This window comes from Agelaius phoeniceus, chromosome W (assembly GCF_051311805.1).
Source record: "Agelaius phoeniceus isolate bAgePho1 chromosome W, bAgePho1.hap1, whole genome shotgun sequence".
NCBI classification, from domain to species: domain Eukaryota; kingdom Metazoa; phylum Chordata; class Aves; order Passeriformes; family Icteridae; genus Agelaius; species Agelaius phoeniceus.
In genome coordinates this window covers 5,652,632-5,669,469 of record NC_135301.1, presented here as the reverse complement: position 1 = coordinate 5,669,469, position 16,838 = coordinate 5,652,632, and the positions used below count along the sequence as shown (strand labels likewise).

General features: G+C 37.9%; 1 protein-coding gene across 1 annotated transcript in view; it reads left to right on the top strand.

The window, feature by feature from the left end:
* Positions 1 to 1,395: 1,395 nt before the first annotated feature.
* LOC129133650 (nipped-B-like protein) overlaps positions 1,396 to 16,838 on the top strand; it is a 129,946-nt gene continuing 114,503 nt past the window's right edge. Inside the window, exons 1-6 of the mRNA XM_054653276.1 lie at positions 1,396 to 1,459; positions 3,121 to 3,286; positions 4,375 to 4,505; positions 12,517 to 12,616; positions 13,549 to 13,700; positions 14,773 to 14,933. Of these exons, the coding sequence (XP_054509251.1) occupies positions 1,396 to 1,459; positions 3,121 to 3,286; positions 4,375 to 4,505; positions 12,517 to 12,616; positions 13,549 to 13,700; positions 14,773 to 14,933 (774 nt within the window). The remainder of the gene's footprint in view (positions 1,460 to 3,120; positions 3,287 to 4,374; positions 4,506 to 12,516; positions 12,617 to 13,548; positions 13,701 to 14,772; positions 14,934 to 16,838) is intronic.

The window sequence follows — 16,838 nt, the reverse complement described above, 5'->3', positions numbered from 1 at the left end:
TTACCTTTCTCCCGGGGACGTTGTGAGCGGCAGAAGCAGTCGCGGCCGATCGAGCTCCCCGAGAATCCCTCGGTGCCGGCTGGAGCGTGGTCGAGTTGCAAAACTCGCTTCAGCAACACCTGCAGGGTCCCATCTGGGGTCGCCAAAATGTTAGCGTTCAAAAACACATAATCACATAAGCAATTATATGCGGTGCTTTTTGTTTAAGAGCTTTGGGAATCAGGGTAGTTTCCACCCAAATCTGATTCCGACCATACATTCGAGGTGAACGTGTTTTATACTCTATCATTACATAACTTTCATGTTAATTATTAAACTTATATTGTTCTATTGTATACACAGATTTCAGCTAAACATAGCTCCCTTTAAATTTCCAACATAGTTTCTCACGATTCTTCTTATGGTTATATAATAATTATATTTAATTACTAAACAATCACCACATCTAACAATTATATCTTTTATCATACTGCTTACGCAGGTGTAGTGATCTGAGAAAACACAAAGCCCAATATTTTCAAAGACTATTTTTAACATTTTCCAGGGCTCCACTATCAAGTGGGTTGTGAGCAATTGTATTGCATGTCACTTGTTTGTCTTGGGTTTTATTCCTCTCTCTTTTTTATCTCCCTTTTCATTAGCAGCAGTAGTAGTATATTTTACTTTATTTAAAATATTAAACTGTTCTTATCCCATGGGTTTTTGCCTTTTTCTGATTCTCTTCCCCATCCCACCTAGGGTGGGTGAGTGGTGGCAATGAGGAGCTGAATGGCACTTAACTGCTGGTTGGGGTTAAACCACGACAAAAATATACTAAGATTTTTTATTTGTCACTTTGCTTACTGTTTGACATTTGCACCTGTAAATTATTCTTTTTGTTTTTGCTAACTTCTTATATGAAAAATATCTCCTCCAAAACTGGGAAGTTAATATAGTAGCTAATTGCTTAAAGTGATTATGGATTAAGTGCTGTCCACTGCATTATGAGCCAAAAAAAGTTTTGTTGCCAATTTTTGCATTGGTATCATATAACCTGAGCAAATTGTCTTTTGATTGCCTTATGTTGCATCTTTTTTGGTGATGGACTCTACTTCTGAAACCCAGAAACTTGCCTTTTGATTGCTTAATGCTATTTGCTATTTAAATTCTACATTGTTCCACCCACTTTTGACAAAATTTGCTTTGCTTACTATGCATTTGAGATTATAGTCTTTCATTTATGTTATTGAATTTAAAATTATTTTAAGGAAACTGAGTTTTAATTTGGTTTTGTGGTTTTTTTTTGTGTTTTGGTTTGGTTTTTTTGCTTTTTTAGTGCTTGGGAGATGGGAAGTAATGATAGCTGGCACCTGAACTAAAATATCTGTGTAGTCGCTACCATCCCAGAACTTCAGGATGAATGGGGATATGCCTCATGTTCCCATCACTACTCTTGCAGGGATTGCTAGTCTTACAGACCGTAAGTACTCTTTTTTTTTTTGTCTTTACTATGTTCCCTTCTACCTCTTCACTTAATATATCCGCATTTTAAAAGTACTAAGAATAGTTTTATTTTTAAAGTTCTTAAAAGTAAATCTGTTCAAAATCAGATTTGGTATTAAAACATTTCTTGTCCTTGCTAGAATTTTAAAAATATATTCAAACAAAATATGCTAATTGAAACATGTAGGTTAAAAAAAACACCTTTAAGTAAACCCAAAACAAAAAAATATATAGGAATTCTTTGTTTGGAATATCATTCAGTAACATATCTGGGAACCCCACAAATAAAGAAAAACATATAAATTATTAAATACTTCTCTAAAACATACATATCGTCATCTTCACTGGAGAGAGAGAGATATGATTAGACTGATGTTCAGATAGAGAGCTGTGGAATGTTCTGAATATACTTGAAACCTAATTCCTTAGTTTTGGACAAAGTACAAAAAAGTTGCTCTAATTAACAAGGGCAAAGAGTGGCTGCTAGAATGGAAGAAAGCAGCTGAACCTATGAGCCTTGTTTCTTGGCTGTGAGTAGATGAGGTGTGTGTACTGTCTTTAAATATGTCAGGAAGACAAAATGCAAGGAAAGAAAAAGAACTATTTAAATTAAAAGCTGATGCTGGCACAAAACCAAATGGTTATAATCTGACCAAAAATAAATTTCTAGTGGAAACTTAGAGGAGATTTATCATTACTATAATGAAGTCCTACAACAGCCATTTCAATATGAGAAATTGGGACAAAGATGCATATTTTTTTATAAAGTGTAAGCAAGAGTTTATAGCTCAGTTGTCTGTGTGAGGATAACTGGACTCAGTGATCCAAGTGCTTATTCTGAGCTCTTGTTTTATTATTATGCTGTTGAAATTTGAAGACTTTTCAAGAGACACTGAAAGTATATACCCAGCAATTGAAATAAATTGCCTATAGTAAAAAAAAGCAAAAGTATTCAATGGGGGGGAAAAAACACTTTATGTCTTTCTGATATTCTGAATTATTAAACTGGAAGATGCTGCTTATGTATTTATATGTGTATATATGTACCATTATGTGTGTATAATAATGGTCCATCAGGATGCAAATCATAAGTTTCTGGGCTATGGACAGTTTTCCAGCTCTAATTATTTGCAGGTATGGTTCTCAAGTCAAAATACTTAACTATTAGAAGTCACTGGCCAGACTTCTGGTGCAAGTTTCTTAAAACAGTGATTACCTTTGGTGGGATTAGCCCTTGTGTTAGGTGTGTTTGCTTCTTTCTCTGTCATATTTCTCTGATGTTCAGAAAGTCAGGGGTGCATGAAAGAGAAAGGCATGTCACTGCTTCACCTTATTTCTCTCTGTGTAAAAAGAAGGTACTGGAATTGACAAGTCCTGTTGCCCTAAAGACATGGAGGACTTGATGAGTATAGGCAGTAGAGTAGGCTCAATTAACTAGCTGAATTGATACTGTTTTAATAAATGTTTTGCTGATCTTGCTAATTTTTCCAAGTTTCAAGGCACATTCAAGGTAATTAATGCAAGTAATGTAGTTGTCAGATTTTCTTTCATAATCACATGAGGGAGTAAGAAGGTGTCCATCTTTGTATGCTTGTGTTTCATGAAAATTCTGAACTCCTTTCTATTTTCTGATAACAGTTTTGAACCAGCTGCCTCTTCCATCACCTTTACCTGCTACCACAACAAAAAGCCTGCTTTTCAATGGACGGATAGCTGAAGAGGTGAACTGCCTTTTGGCTTGCAGGGATGAAAACTTGGTTTCACAGCTCATCCACAGTCTCAATCAGGTGTCAACAGATCACATGTATGTATTTTGAGCTTCAGCTATATCAGATCACCATCCTTATTACTTTAAACTGAACTGAATTGAGAAGGGTGTTAGTATCTGAAAATTAGAAGGTGCAGGTTTTTTATTAGGCTAACCTAGCAGATTACTGCAGTATAAGAATCAATTGTTTCCGTTGGAATGCTAGTAATTATCTGACAGCCCTTATGCATAACTATTTTTTTTAATAGGTATGCTGCTTGTTCTATTCTTGCTAGTTAGGAGTGCAAACTTTGTGGTATCAATTGTGCAAAAGTCATTTGTGTTCCACTTTCATTAGTTATGTGCACTGACAAATTTTATACCCAGTATTACACAAAAAGATACTTTTTTGAGACACCCATGCAAGATCTATGTCAGTTCTGATTAGATATTGAACTTAAAATATTTAAGAATTGAACCAGCAAGTATTGTGGCTTTTTCATTTTTCACTTATGCTCTTTAAATTGTCTTATGTGTACAGCCTTTTTTCCTACATGTTCCAATCGGTTATTTTGATCAAATGAAAGTAGCTCTTCAAAGTCATCAATGCAAAGAAAAAGTGAAAATATGGATGCATTTACAGAAAATTTTTTGAAGGTTCAAAGGGAATCCTGTGATGTCAATTTCCCCTTCTAAAATAAAAGATTTTCAAAATGTTGGGCTGCAATGTAAATGTCATGCATTTATGCTTATTTTCACTTCTACAGTAGTACTTTCTGGATGTTATGACAAAGCATTCTTTTATGGAGAAGATCACAATACAGAAATGGACATGAGAAGCGTTATAATAGTCTGAAACTGACAGCCATGTATATACAAGTGCTTATTAGCAGAAAATAATTTTGAAGACTAGTAGGAATGCTTTTTCTACCATTCCTTTAGCATGAGAGGAAAAAAGTAGATTTAGAGAACAGTGGTCCAGTGCAGATTTGGTGGGGTTTTTTTTCTGTATTTTAACAGTAAAATGCTGTCGTTTGGTTTGGTTTTGATTGGTTGTGGTTGTTTGAGTTTTTTTACTTGACTCATGGTTTCTTATAATTTGGAAATGCATTTGCCTCTTTATTTGCTTACTTCCACAATTCCAGAGAATTGAAAGATAACCTCGGCAGTGATGATCCAGAGGGAGATATACCAGTCTTGCTGCAGGCTGTCCTGGCAAGGAATCCTAATGTTTTCAGGGAGAAAAGCATGCAAAACAGATATGGGGTGCAAAGCGGTAAGGATTTTTGATTGATGATTGATCGATTTTTATGTTGTTCTATAAGTTTAGGGGGCTAATACTAACCACAAATATGTAGGGAGCACAACTGTGATATTTATGCCTTATCTTGTATTTGATAATGATAAAAATCTATGTGTCATGACATCTTCTAAGAGTGATTGTATTAGAATAAGCACAGAAATATACTCTACTAGGTGTTTTTGTAAAAAATAATGTTGAATTTCTCTACTAAGTTTAATTTCTAGGATGAGTGATTGGGTTTTATTTTTAAGTAATTTTATTTGAATTTCTTTATAGGTAGGTTTATTTATTTGTTTTAGTAAATTGAAGTTGGGAAAAAAGGCCTTGCTCTGTATTGAAAACCTGTACAATTAAACTATATCGCTGTAGTGGTAGTTTTTGATAGTCCTGAGGTAAAGAATAAGGTTGAATGAACGATATGTAACACCTCCTCCTTGCCATTCCTCTTCTCAGCAATTTGTCATGCCCTACAGATTTTACAGTTTTGATAACTAATTCTTTTCTGAGGTTTAGTGAGATATACTGCTGGATAGCAAAGATAGAAAAGGGGAGAGACCAAGCACAGGATTTATCGGACAGATTCTACTTGTAGATCTGGAGACTTCTTCATTTGCACCTGAAATATATTCTTAAATACTTAACTATGAAATGAGTAGGGGGGTTTTCAGAGTTTGCACAATGTGAGGATAAATCTTCGCTAGCATTGTAGAAATATAAATAGAAGTGTTACTGGAGTCCACAGGGAACAGAAAGTGTTAGGGCATTTTTGGAGGGGGAAAAAAATAAAATTAGATTATTAAGTTCATTCACCTAGGCTAATGAGTAAAAAGCAATACAACATTTGAAAAGAAGTTGCTAAGGACAGAACACATAATGTTCCTTGAAAGAATGCAAAAATTTCCATGAATGAAAATGTGGAAGGCAGTGCTAAATATTTAGTAGGTCATTGATACATATATACTGAAATTTAAACTATGAAAAGAGTCTCCAGGTTCTGGGTTTGGAGGTAGCTGTTGCAGAGTATAATTTTTCCAGTTGCTGGAAGAGTTGTGACTGTCCTGACAGTTTTTGCATAGTGGTTCCACAAAAAACATATACTTGTCTTGGTTTTGGTTTGGATAGAGTTCATTTTTTTTCTTAATAGCTGGTACAATGGTGTGATTTTTTTGATCTAGTATGAGAATAATGTTGATAACACACATTTTTCCACCAGTTTTGTAGAGTAAAATAATTATTTACCAGTGCAAAAGGGAGGCATTATTTATGAAATTATTTGTTCCAGCAGAGGCTTTTGAAAGAAAGAAGATAAAGCAAGTTAGTTTCTTTCTAATTTTTGCTAATTCTGTGCTTCAGAGGGGGAAACACTTTTGCTGCTTGATTCGATAGATTAAGAATAATCCTTATTGAAATAAAACCACCTATCTTTAGTTAATGTGTTTTTGCCTATGCTTGAAGGGAGGTACTAGTAGAGAATTAAAAAACAATTAAACATAAAACTTAAAAGAATAGTTGATGCTATTTTAATAAAGTTAACCAAGTGCTTTCAGAGAACCAAAAGAGATCAGACTTTAAATCTTCCTTGAATATTTAATTTTATTTTACATAATTCTGAATACTTGTACCAGTGAAAACATTGAAATGTAAGTGTAAAATTGGAAACATTGAAAGAAAAGGGGAAGAGGAGAAAAGTATAGCTGTACACAAAGTTTTTTGAGAGGAAGAAGGCTCTGTAATGAATGTTTGGAAAAGCTAGGTGAAGTGCCATATTTTTTTTTTAATTTATTCATTTCTATGCCATACTCTTACCTGGAAATAGGAGGATCTTTAAGCTAGATGTTGGCAAATGGTGGCAGTCATGTTAGCTGTTAGTACATCCCATTCAGATCTCCTAGGCCAAAGGAGGGTATCATAATGTGTTCTGGCAGCAAAGGTTGGGCTTTCTTCTGCTTTCTGAACATATTTTGTAATCTCTGTGAAGTCATGATTTGTAGAACACTTGAGAGTTTGGTAGAGATCTTATGTAATGCATTTTGCCAACCATAAGAATGAAATTTATGTTCTTTTCTAGTATTTCAAATTCATCTTTTCTGTTTTCCTTACTGTCTTCTTTCTGAATATTGTCCTTTTGCCTTCTGTTGAGTCCAGCATGTGGTGAAGTCAGTGCTGGGTACTGTGATCCAGTATTTGTAATGCCCAGAACTGAGAAGGAAAGAAGGCACTGGGACCCTGTGTCAATTTACTCTGCCTGGGGGGGCCTCTACACCATGATCCCTTCAGCATCAGTTCCAGCATTTGTATGGACAAACTGAATTAAAATTCATTTCTTTCAGCCTTCTTTTCTAATGCAAGATCAGAAAGATCACCTGGCTAAAGAATTACATTAAATGTGGCATAAAATTCTTGGTTCAGTACAATTTGTCAGGAAAAAAAGGCCTCTTCAGAAACCTAAATATTATGTGTTGAACACACGTGAATATAAGGTAAAGCACAAACAGAATTCTGTGCTGATGTTTTTTCCAGTCATATTGATTTGTAGCTCAACACTAAGTTTAGAGCAAGAATTGTTTTTAGTTATGATTAACAAATAGTGCAAGAAAGATGTATTATCTGAATACTTGTTTTGTATCCTGGATGCACCACCCTCCCCCCCCCCCCAAATTGCTGGCATATTTTGTTTCAGGTAAAGTAGCAGCAGTGTTCAAACCTTTATTCCATGTATTTTGATAATAGCCAGCCCCATTGTTGAAACAGGGTTCATACAGATAAGATTTTAATTAGAGTTTTCAGACTCTTTTCTATTACTAGGTTGTCTGAACGGACTGCATCACATCACTGTGCAGCATCAGTACAAGGACACCAAGTTAATTTTATTTTAGACCTTTTTAATCAAATGACAGACAAAGTTCTGGGTGCTATCATAATTATTTATTTAAAATTAGGCTATTATTTAATTTCAGTTTTCATAATATTTTTTTCTCTTCTCAACACTGGCTTTGTCTTTCAGCAGATATCTGTTAGAAGATCAGCTAAAATACCATATTGCAATAGGTTAGTCTTCATAGCATAGCTTAGGATGTAGAAAGGACTTAAAATTCACTTTAAACTATTTACTTGTGCATTTTTGAGGATTAAAATCTTATGCATCTTACCCTAAGCATCAGTTGCTTTGATTTTTTTTTCATCTATAGAAGAATTAAAATGCATATTTTAATGCATAAAAGGGAAAAACTTTGTAGACATATGCTTTCAATAAGAGTGTATATTTAACTTAAAAATTGCCTGTTGGTGAGCAATCCTTGCTTAAGCATGCGTGGTGCTGTAATACAGTTTAATCATACAAGACCTTTTCTGTGATCTGGAGCTGTGTTTTTGTATTCTTTGGCAGTAGGAATGCTAAAATGGATGTACGCATATCCCTTTTTTCTGAGCCAAAAGAATTACATTCAAGACTGGGAATATATGTTAAGAATACAAAGCTGGCCAATGCCCCCAAGCGCTGTGCAGCCTTTCAGAAGGACCGCAACAGGTTGGAGAGTTGGGAGAGAAGAACTGTCTGAAATTCAACAAAAGCAAATGCAGGGTTCTGCACCTGGGGAAGAACAACCTCAGGCACCAGTACAGGCTAGGGGTGACCTGAGGCTCCTGATGGACAAGTGTGTGCCCTTTTGACAAAGAAGGCCAATGGAATCCTGGGATGCATTAGAAAGATCATTGGCAGCAGGTCAGGGAGGTGATCCTACCCCTCTCCACACCTGCAATGCTGTGTCCAGTTCTGAGCTCCTCAGGACAGGAGAGACATGGAGTTCCTGGAGTGGGTCCAGCAGAGGCTGTGAGGATGATTAAGGGACTGGAGCACCTCTCTTATGAGGAAAGGCAGAGGGAGTTGGGGCTGTTCAGCCTCAAGAGGAGTCATCTGTCAGGGGACCTTATCAATGTCTGTCAGTGTCTGCAGGGAAGGGTCAGAGAATGGACCAGGCTCAGCTCAGTGGGGCCCAGCAATGGGACAAGAGGAACGGGCAGGAACTGATGCCCAGGAGGTTCCACCTGAACTTGAGGAAGAACTCTGTGCAGTAACCGAGCACTGGAACAGATTGCCCAGAAAGGGTGTGGAGTCCCCCTCGCTGGAGATATTCCAGACCCATCTGGACACAATCTTGTGCCATGTGTTTTGGGATGACTCTGAGCAGGGAGGTGGGACCACATTACCCACTGTGATCCCTTCCAACTTGACCCATATCCCGTGATTGTGTGAATGTTATTACTAGGATGATGTTTTCTCAAAACTGAGCATTACCAACAATCAAAATTAAAGTTGCATTTAAAAGAAATTCTTAAGTATTTTAAGGTATGGAGATACACAGTGGAGCCATAAATCTGCTGCTTAGTGATATGAACAACAGTGTAAAAAATGTACAAGAAGATATTTTAGTGTTAATGACCACAGACTAATTTCAACTCCCTTTTAGACTAAATGTTTGGGCTTATTTTTACTACTTCCTCATTACATCATTATTAGACAGACTTGTTATCTGTCTGAAAACTTTAGAGACACTGTTGTGGTAGGGGATTTTTTTGTTTGGTTGGTTGTCGTTGTTGCTTGGGGGGTTTTAGTGGGGCAAGGGGAGGGGGATGGACACTGAGGACTTAAGGTGTTTTGTTTGGTTGGTTTTTTTTGAAGTTATTTAGATTGTCTCCCCTAACAGAGATAAAGAGGTGAGAACTGCCTGTCTCAGAATAAGTTTTAGGTTTTTTAAATGGCATTAAAATGTATTACTTTTTATATTTTCTGTCATACTTTTTTAAACCAAAAGCATGTTTTAAATTTACAGAGGAGAAAAGAGATATATTTTTCAAGTATTTTAAAAGTGCAATCTTTGTTTTAAGCATAAAATGAAATTTCTGCATAGTTCATGCTCATACTGGCACTTTCTGTATGTGAATGTTAAGGATTATTAGTTTGACTAACTACTACCTAGCTGTGGTGAGAGTGGCTGTGAGAGGTGAGTGGGCAGTGAGCATGCCAGATGCTGCCTCCAGCACCTCGGGAGTTTCCTCCTCACTTGCCTCTGTGCAAGGCAACCAGTGTTCATTTAATCACATTTTGCAGGAATTGAGGAATCCACTTCTGCTACTCTGGGCAATGAAATGTCCTCTGTACTAAAGTATGGAGGTCTCTTTATTTATTTATTTATTTATTTTCCAGCACAATATGAGAATTTCACTCCTGCTCTGGGCTAGTTTATCTGGGCTAATATACTTGGAATGCAGCACTTCATACCTACCAGGAGGTAGTAATGGCTTAATTCCTGGGGGATTATTCCATCACTTCTTTGTTGGGGAGAGGGGAAGAGAAAAGAGGATGACAAGGAGGATTTCTGAAACTAGCTTTGCTTGTATGCATATTGCAGTAATTGAAATCAGTGATAGTAATACAAAGATTGATGACTCCCAAACACTCTGGATTAGTCAGTCGTCTATCTAAACTTAGGTTTAAATATTTGCATTGCTGATGTGCTTTTACCCATGGCTTTGGATCACTTGCTGTGGCTTCCCAAGCTGCAGCGTTGTCCTGGTTTGGAATCGGAGGAAACTCAGGGAAGTGATGTAAAGCTTTTTGTGTAACTGACAGTCTGTTGAACCACTGAGAAGCTGGACACGCCTCTGTGAAACACGCATGTTAGAGACGAAAAAACCCGGGAACTCTCTCATTTTCTTTCCGGTCGGCGAGAAGGTGGCGGCCCCGACCGCCCCGTCTTGGCCGGGCGGTCCTGCCGCGGGCCGGGCCCCTTCTCCTCTTCCCCGGGCCCCCCCCCCCCCCCCCCCCCCCCCATCGCATCGGCTCCGATCGGGTCGGGCCGGGCCCCAGCAGCGGCCGGGCAGGAAGACGGGGGAGGCTGCCGAGCCCGGGCCGGAGCAGGGCTGGCCGTGGCTGTGAAGATCTTATGATCAAATCCCCTTCCCCCAGCGCGGCTGAGACCTGAGACCCCTGCAGCCTGTGCAGAAAAGCAAAGACCAACCATGAGGCCGATCCTGACACAGCCCAGCCGCAGCTCTCTCCACAAGTTACCGGTGGGTCAGGTAGGCCCTAGACGGGATGTTAACCCTTTCAGTGCTTCAAGCCTCCCTCGAGTGAGAGAAAGGAACAAGATGCAAGCATGAAGACATCGAGGTCAGTGAGGAAGAAGTTAAGTCCCAGATGGGAGGGAGGAGGAGATGCCTTGTGTTTGGAACTGAAATCCTCTTGTAAGCTATGGAGAAAGGACTCTTTTTCCTTGTAACGCATGAAACTATGGGGAGATGCAAGTGTTCAAACTGATATCGAGCAAAGGCCTCCATGCTAAGATAAGCAGATGTTGAAATGGCTGTGATCCCATGAGAAGTTTGAACAGAGGAAGAGAGAAGAGTAGTCCTGTGCTTCCAGGAGAAGAAGAAGATTCCCAGGGATGAAGATGATTTTAGAAATAGACAATAAGGAGAACTTTTGCCTTTGAACAGCTCATCTTTAAAACAATACCCCATAAGTAGATGTGGCCCATCGACAAGCTGTGGGAAGGCTTGTGGAAATGGGAAGGACTTCATGATGGCAGGGTTCCCTGGGCGGCTGCTGTTCATGACAAATTGAGAGCCACCAGAGAACTGTTTCCTTTCCTCTTGAGGAGAAGTCTCTATAACCTTAACAAGAGGGACTTCTCTCCTTCAGTGAACTGAAGAAAGACTATTTTAGAGGTGGTAAACTGACTGGAAATCTTGGGTGTGGTTTCTTTACATTGTCTGTAGGAAAGAAAAGGTTGTGTGGGGAAGAGAAGTGTTCTGAAGGGTTTGTTTTGATTCTTACTACTTTTTTCCTTCTAGTTACTTTTAATAAAATTTTCTTTATACCCTCTTAAAGTTTTGAGCCTGCTTTGCCTTTCTCCTAATCCTATCTCACAGCAGGAAGTGAGTGTATTGGTGACTGGCCAGCACCAAACCTACCACATTCTTTAGTGCATTGGCTGGGAAAATTTCAAATTGGGGAAATCTTAAATTGGCGAACATAAACCACAACACGAAATTGGTCTTTCTGCCCGGTTTTGAACTGAAACCACCACAAGTGTGTATGTGAATTCTGATGCTGTTTTAGCTGCAAGACATTAAATTCTATCATTAAAATCACCTGCTTAAAAGTCATATAAGTTCTTGTGTACCTGTACCATTTCAACTTCCAGTGTTATGTGGTGGTTAGAAATTCTTTATATCTGTATGGAAGAGAGAAAACAAAAAAGATTCATTTAAATTCTCCCTAATAAAGATGCAAGTTAGTTCCAGGCCCATTCGTACTTGTGGCTTGCCATCTAGTACAACTCCTGAATTTTCAAAGCATGGCTGTGGCAATCTACAGGCTGTTGGAGACTACAGATGGGATACTGGTGGTTCTTTTCAACTGAAAATATTTCAGCACCTTCTTTGATAACATTCCTTTTAAGTGTGGTGGAGGTGGAATAGAAAGCTGTTGTCCCTGGCTAGAAAGGAACCACTAGGGCATTAGGGGAGCAGGGAGAATATCTTGCACCACTCAGCCTGAGGTGATTGTTTGTTGTAATTGATCTAAAAATGGGAGATAAGTTTTCTGTGCTCTTTTGAGTTGTTGTGAAGTTTCCAAATCTTATTGGCACATTGAGTACTCCACACACAAGCCTGGGGTGTGGAGTATGTGGCCTGTTATAAAATGTTACTATTTACTAGCTAAGGACCAGAGGGGGGGAACTGCCGTTGATATTTATTATTGATTTAATACTCCTTTAGGGAACATTCTTTTTATGTCATGGTGTAAATGGACATCTTACATGAAATCAATCTTTTAAAAATGTTTTCTAACAGTTGTAGATAGAAGATATCAATGTTTGTAAAGTTTGTAATCTCTTTGTATATAATAATTTCTGAAATGAGAGACTTCATTGATTAAAAAGGAAATGCATGTAAAGTAATGCTGCTATCTTCTTAATAGGGATGATGATGTCGCAGTTTAATATTTCTCAGAACTCCATGAGAGGTAGTCCTGCATCTTCTAATTATCAACAAACCACTATCTCACATAGCCCTTCCAGGTAACATTCTCTTTTAAATGGGGTGGGATGGGCAGCAAACTGCAAATTCTATCTACAGTGACAGTCAATTCTTTTTGCAAGTATGTGAATGGAAGGTGATCAGTGTCAGGATATATTTTGCATTTGTCTGACAGCAGGGTGAGTTTCTTCAGCTGGAAAAGCAACGTGGTTTTGCTAGTGAGTAATGTTTGTATTCTGATTAGTCAGAATTCCCTGCTGTCCCTCCCTCACATAATTTTGGCAAACTTTCTTTCCCTGCATCCTGACACCCTACAGCTATTTTCTACCTGTGGCAGGAGAACAGGAGAGAAGAGGCTATGTGTTCCAGCATGTATAACATTACCAGTGTGACAGAAGGGTGGAAAAGAAGGCTTGTAAAAACATGGAATACTGTTGTAACAGTTATACAAAAGGCTGCTCAGAGGAGGATAGGCCCAGTAATTTGGCCAGTCTTCCATCAGCTTTCTCATCAACTTTCGGGTTCTTTTTCAAACTTTGAGTGTCAGCAAGTAGCATGTACCTATAGAATCATTTAGGTTGGAAAAGACCTCTAAGATCATCAAGTCCAACCGTTAACTTAACACTGTCAGGTCCACTACTAAACCGTGTCCCTAAGTGACACATGTACACACATTTTAAATACCTCCAGGTTGGTGACTTAATCACTTCACTGGGCAGTGTGTGCCAGTGCTTGACAAACCTTTTGCTAAAGAAATTTTTCCTGAAAAATAATCTAAACCTCCCCTAGAATAACTTGAGGCCATTTCCTCTTGCTCTGTTGCTTGCTACCTCCTTTCAACAATAAAGTGTCCCCTGAGCCTTCTTTTCTCCAGACTAAACACCCCCAGCTCCCTTTGTCTTCTAAAAGAAATAAGAAATTTGTATAAATTTCCTTTTCCAACTTTTTCAAATTTTTTCATTTTATTTTTTAGCCGGTTTGTGCCACCACAAACAAGCTCTGGTAACAGATTTTTGGCACAACAGAACAGTCCAGTGCCTAGTCCATATGCTCCTCAAAGTCCTGCAGGATACATGCCATATTCACATCCTCCAAGTTACACACCACATCCTCAGATGCAGCAAGGTAAGTCTTTGATATTTATTTTATTCTCCTATCTTATGTCAGCTTTACCTTCATGTGTGTGTTTCACAGCTCTCTAATTTCTTTCAAGGAGTCACATGCTTAATGCAAATCTTGGAGTTGGTAGAGAATTTTTTGGGTATGCTTAAGCTTTGCTTTCCTGACTGTACAGTGGTAGTATTTATTTTATTTCAAAAAATCCCAGAAGGATCATCGAGTCGAACTCTTAAGTGAATGGCCCATATAGGGATTGAACCAGTGACCTTGGTGTTAATGCTTCTCCTCTATGTACACTGATTTTGCATATTTGTCACAAATACATGAAAATAGAAAAATTTAAAAAACCCTAAAACTTTTTATTTGTTAGCTATGGCAATTGTTTATCTGTACTGGTGAAAACATATTTTTTGCCAGTGTAATGTAAATTTTCCTGCCAGCTTATTTACCGTACCAAACCTTTGCAGTGTAGGCTAGGCTAAGTTGGCTAGAATTATACTCAAGGTATGCAGTAACTGGCAAAGATGACCTTCAGAATTAATGGATTTGTTTTTCCCTTTTCTTAAAACAATCTTGAACAACATGAACGCTATTAAGTATCTAGGCATTATCCTTTCTTGGAAGTAGAATTCTTGTTAGATTCTTTTAAATCATCTGTTCCTAAAGTTTAGCAGTGTGCTTAGAATTTATATAGGTGTTCTGTATGTAATGTTATGTGTCTCATGAATACCTTGGAAGTTATTAAAGGTAGAGAATGCATATTATATAGAGGAAAATAAAGTTTTCTATAACCTATGAGTATGATGCTCTCTGTAATTAGAATAGATGTGGAGTGAAGCTTGGCTAATCTGTACATGGAATTTAGGTTTAAGTCTCTTGAAAATTTAAAACTTAGATACTAATTTTATTCAAGGTATTTGTGGAAAAAGGATTCAGTGAAGAAAGTTGGGATTCTTGTTACAATCCTAGACCTCCTGCATCCAACACATTAATATTATGGCCTTTTCTGTGAGATTTTTTAGAGTTAATGATTGTGTGACTATATTGATATAATTATTTTTATTTTTCTGTATTTCAGCTTCAGTATCTAGTCCCATTGTCACAGCTGGGATGAGAAATCTCCATGAAAATAAAGTTTCAAGTCAATTGTCTGGAAATTCAGCTAATCATCATGCTGATAATTCTAGACATGGCTCAAATGAAGACTATCTACAGATCGTGCACAGGATAAGTAGTGATGTATGTTACCTAGATCAGTTTATGATGATGAAACAAATATTTACTGTGATAAACCAAGTATGTGTTTAGCTGCCTTAAAAGTCAGATATTTTATGAGGATGCTGTTGATGAATAAAACCACTGACAATATATTTCGGTTTCAGATGTGTGCACTCAAATGTGCAACTTTAATGTGCAAGTTTTAAGATTTTTCTAGATCTCTGTCCTTTGGAACAGTTTGTGACATTGATTCTGATGAAAGTATGAAAAGTAAAAAATCTTACTCATGTGAGGTTATTATAAAGAGATGGTAGAGTCTCTCTGCAATTATTGTATCGATATATTGATGTAAACAATACTAGATTCTAAATAGGTTTATAGTTAACATGTCTTTCTGAAGATTCCCCTGTCAATTAGATGAGACAATTGCATAACCTATTCAGTAATATAGTAGTGTTGTCAAAGGCAAAAATTGCTTTTAACATTTTTTCTTACAGATCTATTATGTGCTTTCATGGCCTGGTTTATTTATAATATGTTTTCCTAGTGACTTGATTTCACGTGGGAGAAATTCTTGCTCAAGTATTGAATATAAGTGAAAAAGAACAGCAACTTTCTCCCATGGTGTTTTCAACTTCTTCACTTTCTTAATGAGCATCTCATCCTGTGGATGAAGCATGTTTTGACTCTTCTTTCCAAGTTTGGCACACAGTCTCTTAACACCTCTTAAGGAGACAGCACTTAAGTTTCATTTTTATTTTTTGCTTTTAGCTCTTTGAACTATGCGGTCTTAGTGATGCCTACAACAGTTACAAAACTTGATCAAAACCTGGTGACAAGCGGGCCTTTTTTTGACCTTTTTTAAAAAGATATATTTAATTTACGTTATGAAAACTAGGGGCAACTCTTGTCTTCCTAAATTAGCTTGTGGAAGCAAAAAACTGTTGTATTCAACAAGTGTATTGCTAACACCAGGCTACCTAAATTCCTTACAGGGATTAGTACACTGGGACTCTAAGACAGTTATTAGTTTTATTAGTCTTCTCTTTTTAAATGAAAGAATTATGCTGATGAAAAATATTAGCTAAGAAGTGATATCTTCAACAAGAGAGTTTTGTAATGAAGGAATCTATCATAATACACAATCTCATCAGGTATTTTTCTCAGTCTCTGTTTCAGCAATGCAAATTCTTCAAAATAAGAAGCAGTTCTTGACATTAAATGAACATATATTTCCCAACTACTACCTCTAGTAGGCCACCCGCAACCTGTGCTGGTACTTGGGGTTATTCCTCCCCAGGTGCAGGACCCTACACTTGCCCTTGTTGAACCTCATTAGGCTTCTCTCCACCCACTTCTCCAGCCTATCAAGGTCCCTGTGAATGGCAGCACAGCCTTCAGGTGTATCAGCCACTCTTCCTAGTTTTGTATCATCAGCACATGCAACTGAAGTGCATCTACAACAATGCATGCAGCATGGGCAACAAACAGGAGGGACTGGAAGCCATGGTGCAGCAGGGAAACTATGATATAGTTGCAGTCATGGAGACATGGTGGAATGACTTGCATGACTGAAAGGCTGCAATGGATGGGTATAAATTCTTTATAAGGGATCAGCAAGGAAGGAGAGGCTTTAGATACCTCTCGTATGTTAGAGAATGTTCTGATTGTCTAGAACTTGATGATGGTACTGGAAGGGTTGAGTGTTTATGGGTAAGAATTACGGAGAAGGCCAGCAGAGCAAATCTCCTGATGGGAATCTCCTATAGACCACCCAGCCAAGATGAAGAAGAAGACAAAATGTTCTATGAGTAGCTGGGAGAACTCTCGCGATCACTGGCCCTTGTTCTCATGGGGGACTTCAACTTACCAGATCTGTTCTGGAAATAGAGCACAGCAGAGGAAACAGTCCAGGAGGTACCTGGA